This window comes from Peromyscus eremicus, chromosome 3 (genome assembly GCF_949786415.1).
Source record: "Peromyscus eremicus chromosome 3, PerEre_H2_v1, whole genome shotgun sequence".
Classification (NCBI taxonomy): Eukaryota; Metazoa; Chordata; class Mammalia; order Rodentia; family Cricetidae; genus Peromyscus; species Peromyscus eremicus.
The window spans coordinates 155393207-155406267 of NC_081418.1; the positions used below are offsets into that span (position 1 = coordinate 155393207).

The following is a 13061-nucleotide window of genomic DNA, read 5'->3' on the forward strand; positions in this document are numbered from 1 at the left end:
TGGTGCTTAGCTTCTGCTTTCCTGTTCTCAGTTGTAGGGAGAGAACATTTAACGTTGCTCCTTTGCCTTTTCAGGCATTTTCCTTCCTTTCTGTTGTGAGCCGAAGCCTCAGCTTTGTTTTGAGGCCTAGGTGCTAAGGCTTGACCCTTGACCCCTCTGTAGTGTATTTAGGAAGAGAAGCACAGTATATGCTATGCTGCAGCTTCTCTCTCTCCCACTCGAGAGTGAAGGTGTGAAGGATCCTGGATATTCTCATGTTTTCTGCCCTGTCTCGTGAACACACGACTTGATTTACCTTGATCAGCCCAGTAACTTGCTCCACATTTTTCCAGAAGTGCAAAGCAGTTTCAGCTAAAAATACACATATCAAATGCTCCAGAAGTCGTGGCCACAGCTCAAAAATGCTGATCAATTTTGAAAATCTAACTCAGCCCGGCCATGAAACCGAGGGAAGAACCTTTGTGGTGGGGACAGATTTCCAAAAATTCACCACAGTCCTGTTCTTAACTGGAGTTTGTGCTGATGCTGCCAGACAGCTGAGGAGTAGACTCGGAAAGCAGGAAGCATTACTGATGGGGCCTAGCGCCACTTTGGGAAAAGCAAATTAAAATGTAAAAGAATATTTTTCCACTCCTGGAGTCTCAACAGAAAATGGCAAAATACATGGTTACTGAAAAAGTTCCAGAAATTGCTAATTTTGCCAGAAAGTAAAAACCAATTACCAGCTGTTTTTTTAAGTGATAAAAAAATGCACACATACAGTCTAAGAAGGCCTTTCATAATCCAAATGAAACAGCTTTGGTTTACAACTCAGAGTCTGTATTCCTTTAAGTCCCAGGGGTGCTTTGATGCAGGTGACTCATCTCTGTTGTTCTGTTTTTCAGGTGCTGCCTAAAGAATGGAGGATGACGACTTTGGTGGCTTTGAGGTACATATCCTCTGTTTTTTAACTTTGGGTAACAGCAAACTATTACAAAAATGTGTTTACTTTCATTGTTTTCTTGATCTGTTCTTTGTGTGTGTGCTGCATGTTCTGAAGGGTCTAGAGCCCAGAGAATGACTGCTTATGTGTCTTATTTGGTCACTTTTTTTTTGGACAGGGTCTTTCACTGGCCTGGAACTTGTCAAGTAGGCTATACTGGCTGGCTAGCAAGTCTCAGGGATCGGCTTTCCGAGCACTGGGATTACAAATGCATGCCACCGTGCCCAGATTTTTTTAAAATGGGTCCTGAGGAAGAAATTCTGGTTCTGTATTTGCAAGGCAAACAGTTTACCATCTGAGCTCTTACCTCTACCCTCATGATCCATTTTGAACCTTTTTTTTTTTTTTGATGTAACTCTGAGACAGAGATTGAAAACAAGGAGAATTAAGAGGCATCATCCACCCAGACACTGAGGTGGTTTGTTGCTGAAGCATTGATCTTGCCATAGGAATGGTTTAAATCAGGGTAATTAATGAGGCTGGTGGAGCATCAGGAAGAACTCAGACTGTCAGAAGAGGATGGGGACACATCTGTCAGAATGGGAGTCAGAGCCTGTCACAGCCCTGTTCGCACCTGTAATGAGTGGATTTCCTGTGTGAGACACACAGATAGATGTCCAGGGGGCTGATCATGCTGTGCTGTTCCGTTGCTCTTTCAGGTTTTGGTGGAACATTTGTAAGTAGGCGTTGTTAGCTGAAAATATAGTGTCTTTTCCTTGGTCCTTTTCAGTATGTGTTCATTTTATTGGAATATTTTATAACCCAGTTATTTTTACAGAACCAATGTAGTCTTGTAGGAAAATCTCTGGATTAAGAGTCAAATGCAGGGCTCAAGTCTTGGAACCATCCACTGCGCACACTCAGGGGGACTTTTCTTTTCTTTTCTTTTCTTTTCTTTTCTTTTCTTTTCTTTCCTTCCTTCTTTCCTTCCTTCCTTCCTTCCTTCCTTCCTTCCTTCCTTCCTTCCTTCCTTCCTTCCTTCCTTCTTTTAGTTGTTCACCTAGTTTGGATTTGGTAAAAAGAAAACTGTAAAAGTTAGGGAGTGTAATTAATGTTAGTAAGAGAAAGGCCTTGATTCCCATTCAAGGAAGAATAATGTAGTTCTTTTCAGCAGCAGGTCATTTTCTATCTGTCTTTCATAGCTGCCAGTATGTAGGCAATCAGTGTAGACATATGTGTTCTCCACGTGCAGGCAAGTACTAGACACACATGTTCTCCACGTGCAGGCAAGTACTATAGACACACATGTTCTCATGTGCAGGCAAGTACTATAGACACACATGTTCTCCACATGCAGGCAAGTGCTATAGACACACATGTTCTCCACGTGCAGGCAAGTACTATAGACACACATGTTCTCCATGTGCAGGCAGCCAGTGTAGACACACATGTTCTCATGTGCAGGCAGCCAGTGTTGACATGCATGTTCTCATGTGCAGGCAGCCAGTGTAGACATGTATGCATTCCATGTCTCATCCCAAACTGCCTTTCAAAAAGCTCATTTGAGTGTTTCATACTTTGGTTTAATAGGTTGTGATTTTGAATCTTATTCATGTTAAATGGAACATTTAAAAATTTGTTAAAATTCCGTTGATATTGAGGACACGATGTGTTTCATACTATCCTATGGCTTGCTTTGGTGCTTGGAAGCTGTTATTTAAGGGCCCATCCAAGCGTGTTCTTGTGTCTAAAGCATAGTAGACCCACAGAAAGGCCACAGTTGGTCGTTGCTCTCACAGGTGACGACTGAATTCAGTCTCTTCAGTGTGTCAGTCCTCATAACACTAGAGGCAGCATTAACTAACGTGGTTTCATGTCTTCACCTGGTGTCTTACTTCTCAGTCCTGCTGTGGAAGAGTGGAAGGACTTTTCCTGTGTTTCAGTACAGTGTACTAACTGTCACAGCCAGTGGACAGCACGGCCTTGTCCTCTGCTCTCTGCAGACTGTGTCCTTTGCCACCTGAGCTGCCTGGCAACTCATTGCAGAATAGAAATCAAAATTATGACACCATGGCTCTGACTTCAGTCATAATCTTGCTTTAATGGTTATCTGAGAGACAGAACACTTTGTGCTCTCTCTATAAACCTTGTCTTAAGTAGCTGCCCCCAAGCAGGAGAGCACAGTTATCGAAAATGCTGGCTTTTGTAATTCTTTAGTGTTTAGTGCTCAGCAGACCAGAGTAGATTGTTCAAGAAGACAAGCTCACCTGCTCTTTCAGAGTCTCTAAATCTTACGCTAATTTAAATGATCTTTTTAAATAAAAGATTTGCTCAGTCTGTTTTTAAGGAAATTTTTACATGGGTGGATAAATGTGGTGAGTTAAAATAGAATAGTTGATGTAAAGTTCACAAGTGAAAACATGATGAAAGATACTTGAAATGAACATTTCATTGGCATCAGGTTGTTGGGATATGGAAGGAAATCTTTACCTGGGAACCGGGGCCTGGGCACTGTAGGTGGGGCCAGTGCAGGGGTGGAGCAGGGAGGTGTTCAGAGAGAGTGAGTGAGTGGCGTGTCGCAGGAGTGTGCCTGTGGGGCCGAGTGTGTGACTCCTGATTAAAAAGTACAGCTCTTCAGGTTTTTTCAGATGGTCTTGCCTTGTCTTACAGGCCGCAGAGACCTTTGATGGTGAACACAGTGGAAACCAAGCAATGTCCCCTGCTGTCCCCTGGGCCACCTTTCCTGCAGGTACTACCTCCTGGTCATGGGATTCTTTTTTCTTGCATTTAAAGATTTTTTTGCTACTTTTAAAACCTATTTCTCATTTTTTTTTTTTGCTCTTTTTCTGATCTGAAAATGTAGTGTCCTAGATACATCCTGAATCCAAATTTTCTTTCTTTCAAAGTATGAATCGCATTGTACATTCAATGCTAGCTTGGAGGCTGGTTGTAAAAGGAGATTAGGAACACTGAACGAACCTTAAGTACAACATACATTGTTCAAATTTATCTTGGTTTAGGAAGGTGTTGAGAAGCTTCCTGGGTCGTCTGTGCATGGCAGACTCCATTTTACATCTTAATTTATGATGTCCATTACTATTCAAATATAGTAGTTTCTTTATAGTAAAACCATTCAAAAGTATTACAAATTAACAATAACAGTTGGCCCATACATATTTTCAAAAAGTGTTCAATATCCTACCTATCTTGAAATGCACATAAAATCCACTCTGAAACCCCAGTAACACTGTCAGAATGCTTATGATGTAGAAAACAGTGGTGGGGATGCTGGAGGGGACAGAGGAAAAAGGAACTCTTAGCTACTACTTGTGGGAACACAAACTAGTGCAGACACTCCTGAAGTCAGTTTGAAGGTTTCTCAGAAAGTCACAACGGAACCACCATATTCCCCAGCTCTGCCACTCCTGGGGATAAGCCTTAAGGGCTCAGTGTCTCACTGTAGAGATCCACACATCCATATTCAATGCTGCTCTTCTCACAAGAACAAGGAGAAGACATTGTGTAATGATGTGAAGACGTTGTAAGATGCTGTAGCTTTGTGTCTTAGTTTGGATGCTCACAGTGAGGGAATGGAAGTGGAAGGAGACGCCAAATTCTGTGAGGTGAGGAAGAGAAGTTCCTTCCGTGTCTGGATGTGAGAGGCAGTCTCCAAGAAGCTCTTGTCCCTGGTGTCAGAGGCTATATGTAGGCTGATGAGCCAGCAACTTCTCTCATCCCTCTTCTCTCTCTTTCCCTCACTTCCCTGGAAAAAAAACTCAGATCTGAAGATGGTGTTCTGATTTCCTTATTGGTTTGCAGAAATGACATTAGCAGGCCTGGCTAAAGGCTGACCTTGAAGCTGTGGCTTTCTGCTTCTCTTTTATACAGCTGCTGCTGGATGCAGGTAGATGCAGGCTACAGGATTTATCCACCTTCGTGGAGGTCATTTCCAGGAGGGTGACGTGAGTGGGTTACTAGGCATGATAGTCCCTTCTACACCATACCTGTCTATCATCTATATAGAAAAAATGTTTTCATGGATATATCTTAGAAAACAACTTAAACATTTGGTTTAAGTTTTAAATATTTTGGGGAAGATGGAAAGGTTTGTTTTCAGGGTCAAGATAAGACTTTTGTTAAGTAGTGAGTATAAGAGGTTTGTTTTCCTAGTGAGTGCACAGCTTCAAGACAGGGCTAGATGACAGGGCTAGATGACAGTTTATCCCACTGGGGATAATTTATGTCTCTCTTTAAATGTCTGTTTATAGCCTGCAGTTCTTTGGGGGTTCCAATACCTTAAGCTGTGTCACTGACAGGCAGTACTGACGGTGGATGGATGAGTGGCAGGATCCGCACCACACCGCCCTGCACACATCCTCTGCCCCCATCCTCCTCCTCATGTGCAGCCTCTGACCATCTTGGTTACTTCTCTTGTGATCAGGTAGCTGATAAGAAACAACTTAAGGATGGAGGGCTTATTTTGGTCCATGATTTGAGGGGATCCAGTCTGTCATGGTGACAAGAGTGTGAGGCAGCTGTCATGGTGCACCCGTAGGCAGGAAGTGGAGAACAGTGGATGCTGGTGTCCAGCTCATTTTCTCTGTATTCAGTCTTGAATATGTGAGAAACCATGAGGTGCTGCCATTCTATCCTGCCCTGTCCTATACACAGGGTGAGTTTTCCCTCCTTGGTTGGACCTTTCTGGAAACTTTCTCACCCAGAAATGTACCTCCTCAGTGATTCTAAATCTAGTCAGGTTGACAGTGAAGACTGACGGTCACGTAACCTGAAATGCACAGTGACACCCATGTTATGGGAGTTGGAGAATGTAATGGAAGATGGTGAGCATGAAACCACGGCCCCCTTCTCACTGCAGCCCACAGCGTTGAAGTGAGAGCTGGCCGAGGAGAAGAGATGCCTTCCTTGAGGCCGTTTTCTAGCTGTGCTGTGATCAGCACCTGAAACTCTGTCATGGTGTCGTTTTGTTCCGCTTGCTTGGTGCTTCATGTCTCCTAATTCATATTTAAAACCGTGATGAAGTTTGCCGTCTTCGTTATTTTAATGTATAGGTTATACTGTACCTTGTATAGCTGAACCTTCATACTATTAAATACCTGTGACCTCCCCTCCCCCTCCCCTTCCCTCCTGGCAGCAACTGTCTTGCTTTGTCTCTGAGTTTGAATCCTTGGGTGTGTGCGTGGTGATTTCACAGACTGCAGCTCTGTGACTGGCTTAGAGCAGTCAGAACAACCCCTCAAGTTTCGTTCATGTTGCGTCATCTGTCCCAGTTTCCTTCTCTGTTAATCCTAATATCCCATTTTTTATTCATTCATTGTAGACACTTGGGTTCCTTTTACCTCTGGCTATTTTGCATAGTGACACTGTGAGGATGGTTGTTATGTGATCTTTAACTATAATCTTGTGTATGACTCCTCTTTATATGCCTGTTTTAGTCTTTTTATGGCAGAAAATTGGTTTGAATTCTTTGGAAGTACAACCACTAAGGAAGGTAGTGATACCTTGAGCCAGTGCTCTGTGATTCTTGATGACTGGTGAGTAGATTTACTTGCAGTTATCTCTTCTTGGTTATTTTCAATCCAAGGCAAATAATTAAATAGTCTTAGTGATAAGGTATAAGAGCAGAAAACTAAACTTTGCTTCAAAAATATATCAATCTTGGAAACCTTCAGTACTTGCTAAGAGCTGGATGTTTCTGTGTCTGAGTCAGATGTTCTGGTGACTTCCATGGATTATGGAAGTGATATATGGAAGATGTATGACCTGGAAGTGATGCCCCAGTCACAAGGCCTGTGACCTGGCTCAGGGAGTAACACACCTGTCTCCTGATACCTCAGTTCAACCTCTGGAGCCCGTGGCAGAAATAGTCCCCTGACTTCCAGGGGTGCGATGGCAGGCATCTGCCTGCATGCACATGACGCACAATGGCTTTTATTTTTAAAGAGGCCACAGATGCTTGGAAGCATAGAGCAGTTACTGTGCTGATCTCCTATCTCCTGGCTTCTCCTGTATGACAGAAGTAGTGCATGTTCGTTCACGTTTTAATTTACCGCAGGTCCAGGAGCAATAATGGTTGCATTGTCTCCTGTGTTTCGTTGGTCATTTATTTTTCTAACACTTTTTCTGAAGGAAAACCATTTCAGGATTTGTGTGGTTGATAATTCAACAACATTCAACATGGTTGCTCATAAGAATATAGGAAAGTAACAATTTTTTTTTAACTAAGAAATCTTATTTATGAAATTGCAAAATAATTATTTTTTAATGTCTATAAAAGGAGCACTGTTCTCCTTTTGTTTCTCTGAAATTAATAATTGTCTCCTGATAGAATGCACATGTAAACACTTGCACATGCGAGTATGAAAGCTTATGTATATATGGAGACCCTGGGGATGTGGGCATGTGCAATCTACCTTGACTGCTCCTGTGTGGTGATGTCTTCTCTGTGGAGACACTGAGATGTGCAATCTACCTTGACTGCTCCTGTGTGGTGATGTCTTCTCTGTGGAGATCCTGGGGTGTGGAGTCTACCTTGACTGCTCCTGTGTGGTGATGTCATCTCTACACCTGCTTTACCCTTCCATGCTGCTTGTGCTCCCCTCTCTCCTCTGCCCCTCCCCTCCCCTGCACCCCTCTCCTGTGTTCTTGTGACAGAAAGAAGGACTCGTCTGTACTTGACTTGCTCAGTTCTTAGTACTCCATTGTCTTGGTTTGGTATCTGTATAAATTTTTTTTTTTTAAATTTCTTTAATGTGCCTCTTTTTGTAGCAGACCCAGAGTTTCAGAATTCATGGAATTTATTTAGGTTGTTTCTGTGTTCACCATTGATTCATTCCTTTGCCACAGATTCAGAAGGCTCTTGAAGTGTCAGGCTCACAGCTCTGTGCATTGCGGACTTCATTTTCACTGACTGACTGTGGAAGCTGTTGCCTGGGAGGACAGAACGTTTCCCCTGATGCGTTTTCCGTGTTGGCAGACCTTCTACCCCAATCTTAGCTTCAAGTCTTTGATAGTAGTTGCCTACAGTGAATACTAGGTCGGGACGTGTTATGAAGCCATTTTGTACAATGTGGGTGGCACACTTTTAAGAGGCAAAAGATTGTTCGGTTTTTGCTTTTGACCGTCAAATGTAAGTTGTGTAGAAGGCGAGGTGGGAGGCACAAACCTTGAATACTGTCCTTTCCAATAATGCTTCTGAGTTCCTTGCAGCTCTGCACAGACCACATTAGAATTCAGTGACCATCAAAGGGAAAAACAAGTGTTCCAGATAGATACTTTAATCCAAATTAGCTCCTTCAAAACAGCTTATAAAGAGGGCAGACTAAACTGTCTGTCACAAGCCGGCCCTGCAGAAGGAATAATGGGAACTGGACCAGCAGATGCTGAAGCAAGTGACTTAGATGTGGTTCCTTCCCATCTGGAGCTATTTGCATACAAAGCCAACAGGAAAGTTCAAACATTCCTCTCAAGACCTTGGCAGAGGGGAACCTGGAAGACAGATGCCTTTTTGATTTCATGGTTCTGTCTTTCCGTTCTCCACTCTCCTGGCCGGAAAGCCTAGGACAGCAAATCGGTTGTTTTATTAATCCCCGCTCCTCTCTTCACTGGCCCTGCTTTTCCAGGGGATCTGTGTTATGCATCTCGAGGGCTCAAGACCTGAGTCTACACATTTTTTTGTGTATTTTTTGTGTGCGGTTTGCATGTTTGTACGTGGTAGTAAAAAGCACTAGATTCATTGGTCTGATCTGCATCTGTGGTAGGATTGGAAAGTGACCCGTTGCTTGTTCACATACCTGTGTCTTACAGGCAGTGTAACCGGCCTGGCAGACGGCATTTTGGAGAGACTCTGTGTCTCAGTCTGACTGAGAGACCAGTGAAGTAATGGGCCCCAAGAAATGAGAATTTCCCGGAAAGTTGGTGCTGAGAGAAGGAAAAGAGGGGCACTTGTTCCCTGAAAGGAGATTTCACACAGTTCTAACACCTTGTCAGACCACCTGACAGACAGACTGGAGCCACACCTTGACCAAGACTGCCGAGATGTCATTCCCTTGTCCCCCCCGTTTCCCTCTTCCCCACATGGCTGTCTTGAGTAAAGCTCTTTTCTGCTCTCTACTTCTAATTTGACTCTTTTAATTGACTTATTGAGGATGTGTGACTGGACCTGACTTGGGGGACTGGGTTTAACCCCCACATTGGATAACAGTAGTGTGAGTAACATTTAAAACTTTCTCTACTTCCTGCTTACTGTCCATTTAGACATTTTGTTAGCTCATACACTGGGTTTTCTTTTCTTTTTAGTTTATTTTATATATGTATGGGTTTATTGCCTACATATAGGTCCACGTACTATATGTGTTCATAGTGCCTGTGTGGGCGAGGAGGGGGCATTAGAAGAGAAGCCAGGGTAGGAGCTTGAGGTAGAACTGAAGCAGAGACCATGGAGGAAAGCTGCTTACTGATTGGTTCCCTGGTCTTGTTCTCCACTCTTACACCGCAGTCTAGGATTGGCACCGCCCACAGTAGGCTGGGTCCTCCCACATCGATCAACAATGAAGAAAATGCACCACAGACATGCTCAGAAGCAAATCCAACAGGGAATTCCCGGGCAAGGTTCCCTCTTCCCAAGTGTGTCAAATTAACAACTGAAGCCTACTGTGACAGTGACCCTTTGTCTCCAACTCCAACTGGCTTTTTTTGAAATTCTGTTAGCCAGTGTGTAAACTGAAATGCCAGGTGATCTTTAAGGATACTTCCTGACTTTGAGTCCTGAACTTATTATTTTATTTTTTTCTGGTTACAGCTCTGTGATTTACAAAGCTTACTCTAGATGAGTCGGGGTGCCTGATTTTAACTGCATGGACCAAGTGATGTGACACTAATGTCACAATTACATTCTTTCCAAACAGATACACACTTAAAAATACAAGTGGAAGATTCTAATACTTAGGAGAAAGTGATCCTGTTTTATATATTTGAATTTTCACATCTGGTCTAAAGTTGCTGTTATGGATTCTAAAGACCAGAGCTGGCCATTGCAGTAGACAGAACCATCTCCTTCCTCTCTTCCTCCTTTTCTTTGTTTCCCACATCCTGGTATTGACCTCTTACAAGCCTAGCATAGATAGAAACAGTAAGTTTTCTGTAGTTGGAATTCTTAAGGAGCAAGGTGGAGAAGAGAGGGAACTGTAAGGCCATCTGGCTGAGGGGTCAGGGCCTGTGATGGCTATTCTTAGTTGTCAACTTGAATACATCTGGAGTAAACTAGAGTTCAGAAATAGAAGGCACACACACCTCTGAGATAATTTTGCTTGGTGTGAAGTAGGTGGCTCCACCTCTAGTTGGGACCTTTGAGATAGGAAAACACTCACCTTTAGTCCAGATCTCGAGGCACGATAAAGACACATCTTTAGTCTGGGCCACACCTTCTGCTGTGCATAAGGACATGGAAGAAGGAAGCTTTTACTCTTTCCTGCTTGCTCTTGCCTTGCTAGTGAGTCCATTCCTTCACTGGCAGTAAGTCTACTTCTTTGGGATTCCAGTGTCTACTGAAGACCAGTTGAGACATCAGCCTTTAGACTGAACAACTGCTTGCTTCTTAGACTTTCTGTTCACTGCCAGCCATTGTTTGATCACCCGGACCTCAGCCTGTAAGTCATTCGAGTAAATCCCCGAGAAAGAGAGATTCATTCTTACGTTCTGCTGCTCTAGAGAACCCTGACTGATACAGGGCCCAGCCCTCCGTTCTTGTCCTGTGCATGTCATTTTTGCTAATGGGGGTTTGAGTCAACTCTCACTTTGTGCTACAAAGTTGAGTTTTAGGCTCCTCTTGGTTCCCCTCTGAGGTTTGTGATCCCAGAGTCTCAGAGCTTCCTGTCTGCTCTTCTTATTTCTGGCCCTTCCACTGAGAGCTGGCTTATTCCGTGAGGTTCTGGAATCCTATAAACCATCCCTGTCTCCTCAGTATGGTTATCTGCCCCGCATCTCCTGTCCCCTCTGTGGTTATCTGCCCCGCATCTCCTGTCCCCTCTGTGGTTATCTGCCCCGCATCCTGTCTCGCATCTCACCCATCAGCCGTCAGCTGAATGTGGTGACCCTTTTGCTTTTCTCTGCTTTGCTCCCTGCCTGAGCAAAGCCACCATCACGCTGTTTCCAGGGGACTGTGACCACTTCTTCTTGCACCCACTCTGGTTTCCGGTGAGAACCCAGTGGGCTGGAACTTAGCCCATCAGGGTGTTTGTTGTTTGTGAAATTTTACTTTAAAGTTTTTTCCTTTCATTTTTGTAGATTCCAAAATATTGAAGTGTAAGTCATCTATTTAGCTATGATTTTGGTGATTATAATTTGACCTATTTTTATGATATTCCTCTGAGTGTTTTAGTAACCTCTGCAGTGTATTAAAGGCTTGCACCTATGATTACCATGTTCTTCTGAATAAATCATATGAACTATGCAGTTACAAAATTTCACTTGATCTAAGTATTGCTATTAGGTCTAGTGGAAGCCGTTTGATCTCACTTTTGACTTCTGTATTAATTTACTTGATACTCTTGCCTTGCAGCTAATAAATATTCAGTTTTTTTTCTTATTAAAGCATGGCTGATGTGAAGAGGTAATCATTTCACATAACTTCTGAAGTAGGGCTTGATGGCACAGGCCTGCAATCTCAGCTACTCCAGAAGGCAAAGAAGGAGCATCATGAGTTCAAGGCCAATCTGAGCAATTTAGTGAGACCCTGTCTCAAAATAAAGAGTGGAGGGAGGGCTCGGCATGTAGCCCAGTGCTGGGTGCTGGGCAAACATATGTGAGGGGCTCAGTTCAGATCCTAACCTGAAAGTTCCCTTCTTTAGATTAACATGGAAAATATTTTAATCTTTCTTTCCTCTCTGTCTCTTCCCTCTTCTCTCTCTCTCTCTCTCTCTCTCTCTCTCTCTCTCTCTCTCTCTCTCTCTGAATTTAATGAAGGCTAGTTTTATTGTATACAACTTCAGGTAGATTGTTTTGGCTAGTTGGACCATGCAAAGTAATTTTAGGATAAATAACATAGAGATTGCCTAATATACTAAGAAAATAAGCAGGAATATGTGTGTGTAGAGATACATGTTTGAACTGTGGAGAAATAGTGAAAATTTTACCTAAACTTAGTTCTACAGAAGTGTTTTCTGCAGATGGTTTGAAGTTTCAGTCATTTTGTGCCTGAACCGTAGTAAAAAGTTGTTATGGAGTGTGGCATGCATGCCGTAGTGTTCACACATATCACACAAACACCTGTCAGTGTCATGCACACACCCACATCACACCACAAACACACCCCCCCCTCACCCCCACGCTTAAATTTTTATAAGTGATTCTGTCAATTTGGAGAAAATGTTGAGTTTGACTGAGCGCAGGCTGGTGAGAACACTGATCACCATCCCCTGTCATCACCCAGCAGCGCTTGTTAGTAAGGACTCAGCAGACTCAGTCAGTGGTCGCTTTTCTTTTCTAACATTCTCTTAAAACTAAGCACAAAATGCCATTTGTTTTCATTTGAAGGAAGTTGTTGAATTGTTAGTTCGTTTATTGAATAAACATTCAATGAATTCACCAGGTACTCAGGTCCCTGAAGGATCAGTCTTCAAGAATTTTCAGCCCTTTGCCTTCTGATCTAAGCAGAGTGTTTGCCTTCGTGCGGTGTGTTGATGATGCTCACAGGTTTTATTTCTCCTGATCTTTTTAGATTCCTGCTGGTTCTTTTCCAATGTGAAGCAAGGGCCCCACATTTAATTGTAGGTTGTATTAAGCACAGAAGTACAGCAGGGAACAAAGACAGTTCTGTCTGCCTTATGGGTGTGTATGCTAGTGAAATAGGCCCAGATTAAATGGTCACAAAAGTACTGCTGGGCTGTATAACCAGTGGTGCTTTGGAGGCAGCTACAAGGATCAGGGGAGCCTGTCAGAAGGGGGAAGAGGAATAGTTCTCATCAGATGCAGAGCACATCAGTTCAGGGTGAGTAGGGTGAGGTTCTGCTGCCGAGGAGGCGGGACTCCAGAAGACCTGTCCTGAGAAGAACATGGTGACAGCTTCCGTTCACCATCTTCTGTCATCGTCTAATTTGAGTAAAATTGTCCATTCAGTTACTTA

The 13061-nt window shown here is 43.3% G+C and overlaps 1 protein-coding gene across 2 annotated transcripts in view; it reads left to right on the top strand.

Moving 5' to 3' along the window:
* The first annotated feature begins 884 nt into the window (after nt 1-884).
* Nucleotides 885-13061, top strand: part of Ccdc91 (coiled-coil domain containing 91) — a 158918-nt gene continuing 146741 nt past the window's right edge. For both annotated transcript variants that reach the window (XM_059256398.1, XM_059256399.1), the window contains exons 1-2: nt 885-928; nt 3593-3671. In XM_059256398.1, coding sequence (XP_059112381.1) covers nt 899-928; nt 3593-3671 — 109 coding nt within the window. In that variant the 5' untranslated portion in view covers nt 885-898. The remainder of the gene's footprint in view (nt 929-3592; nt 3672-13061) is intronic.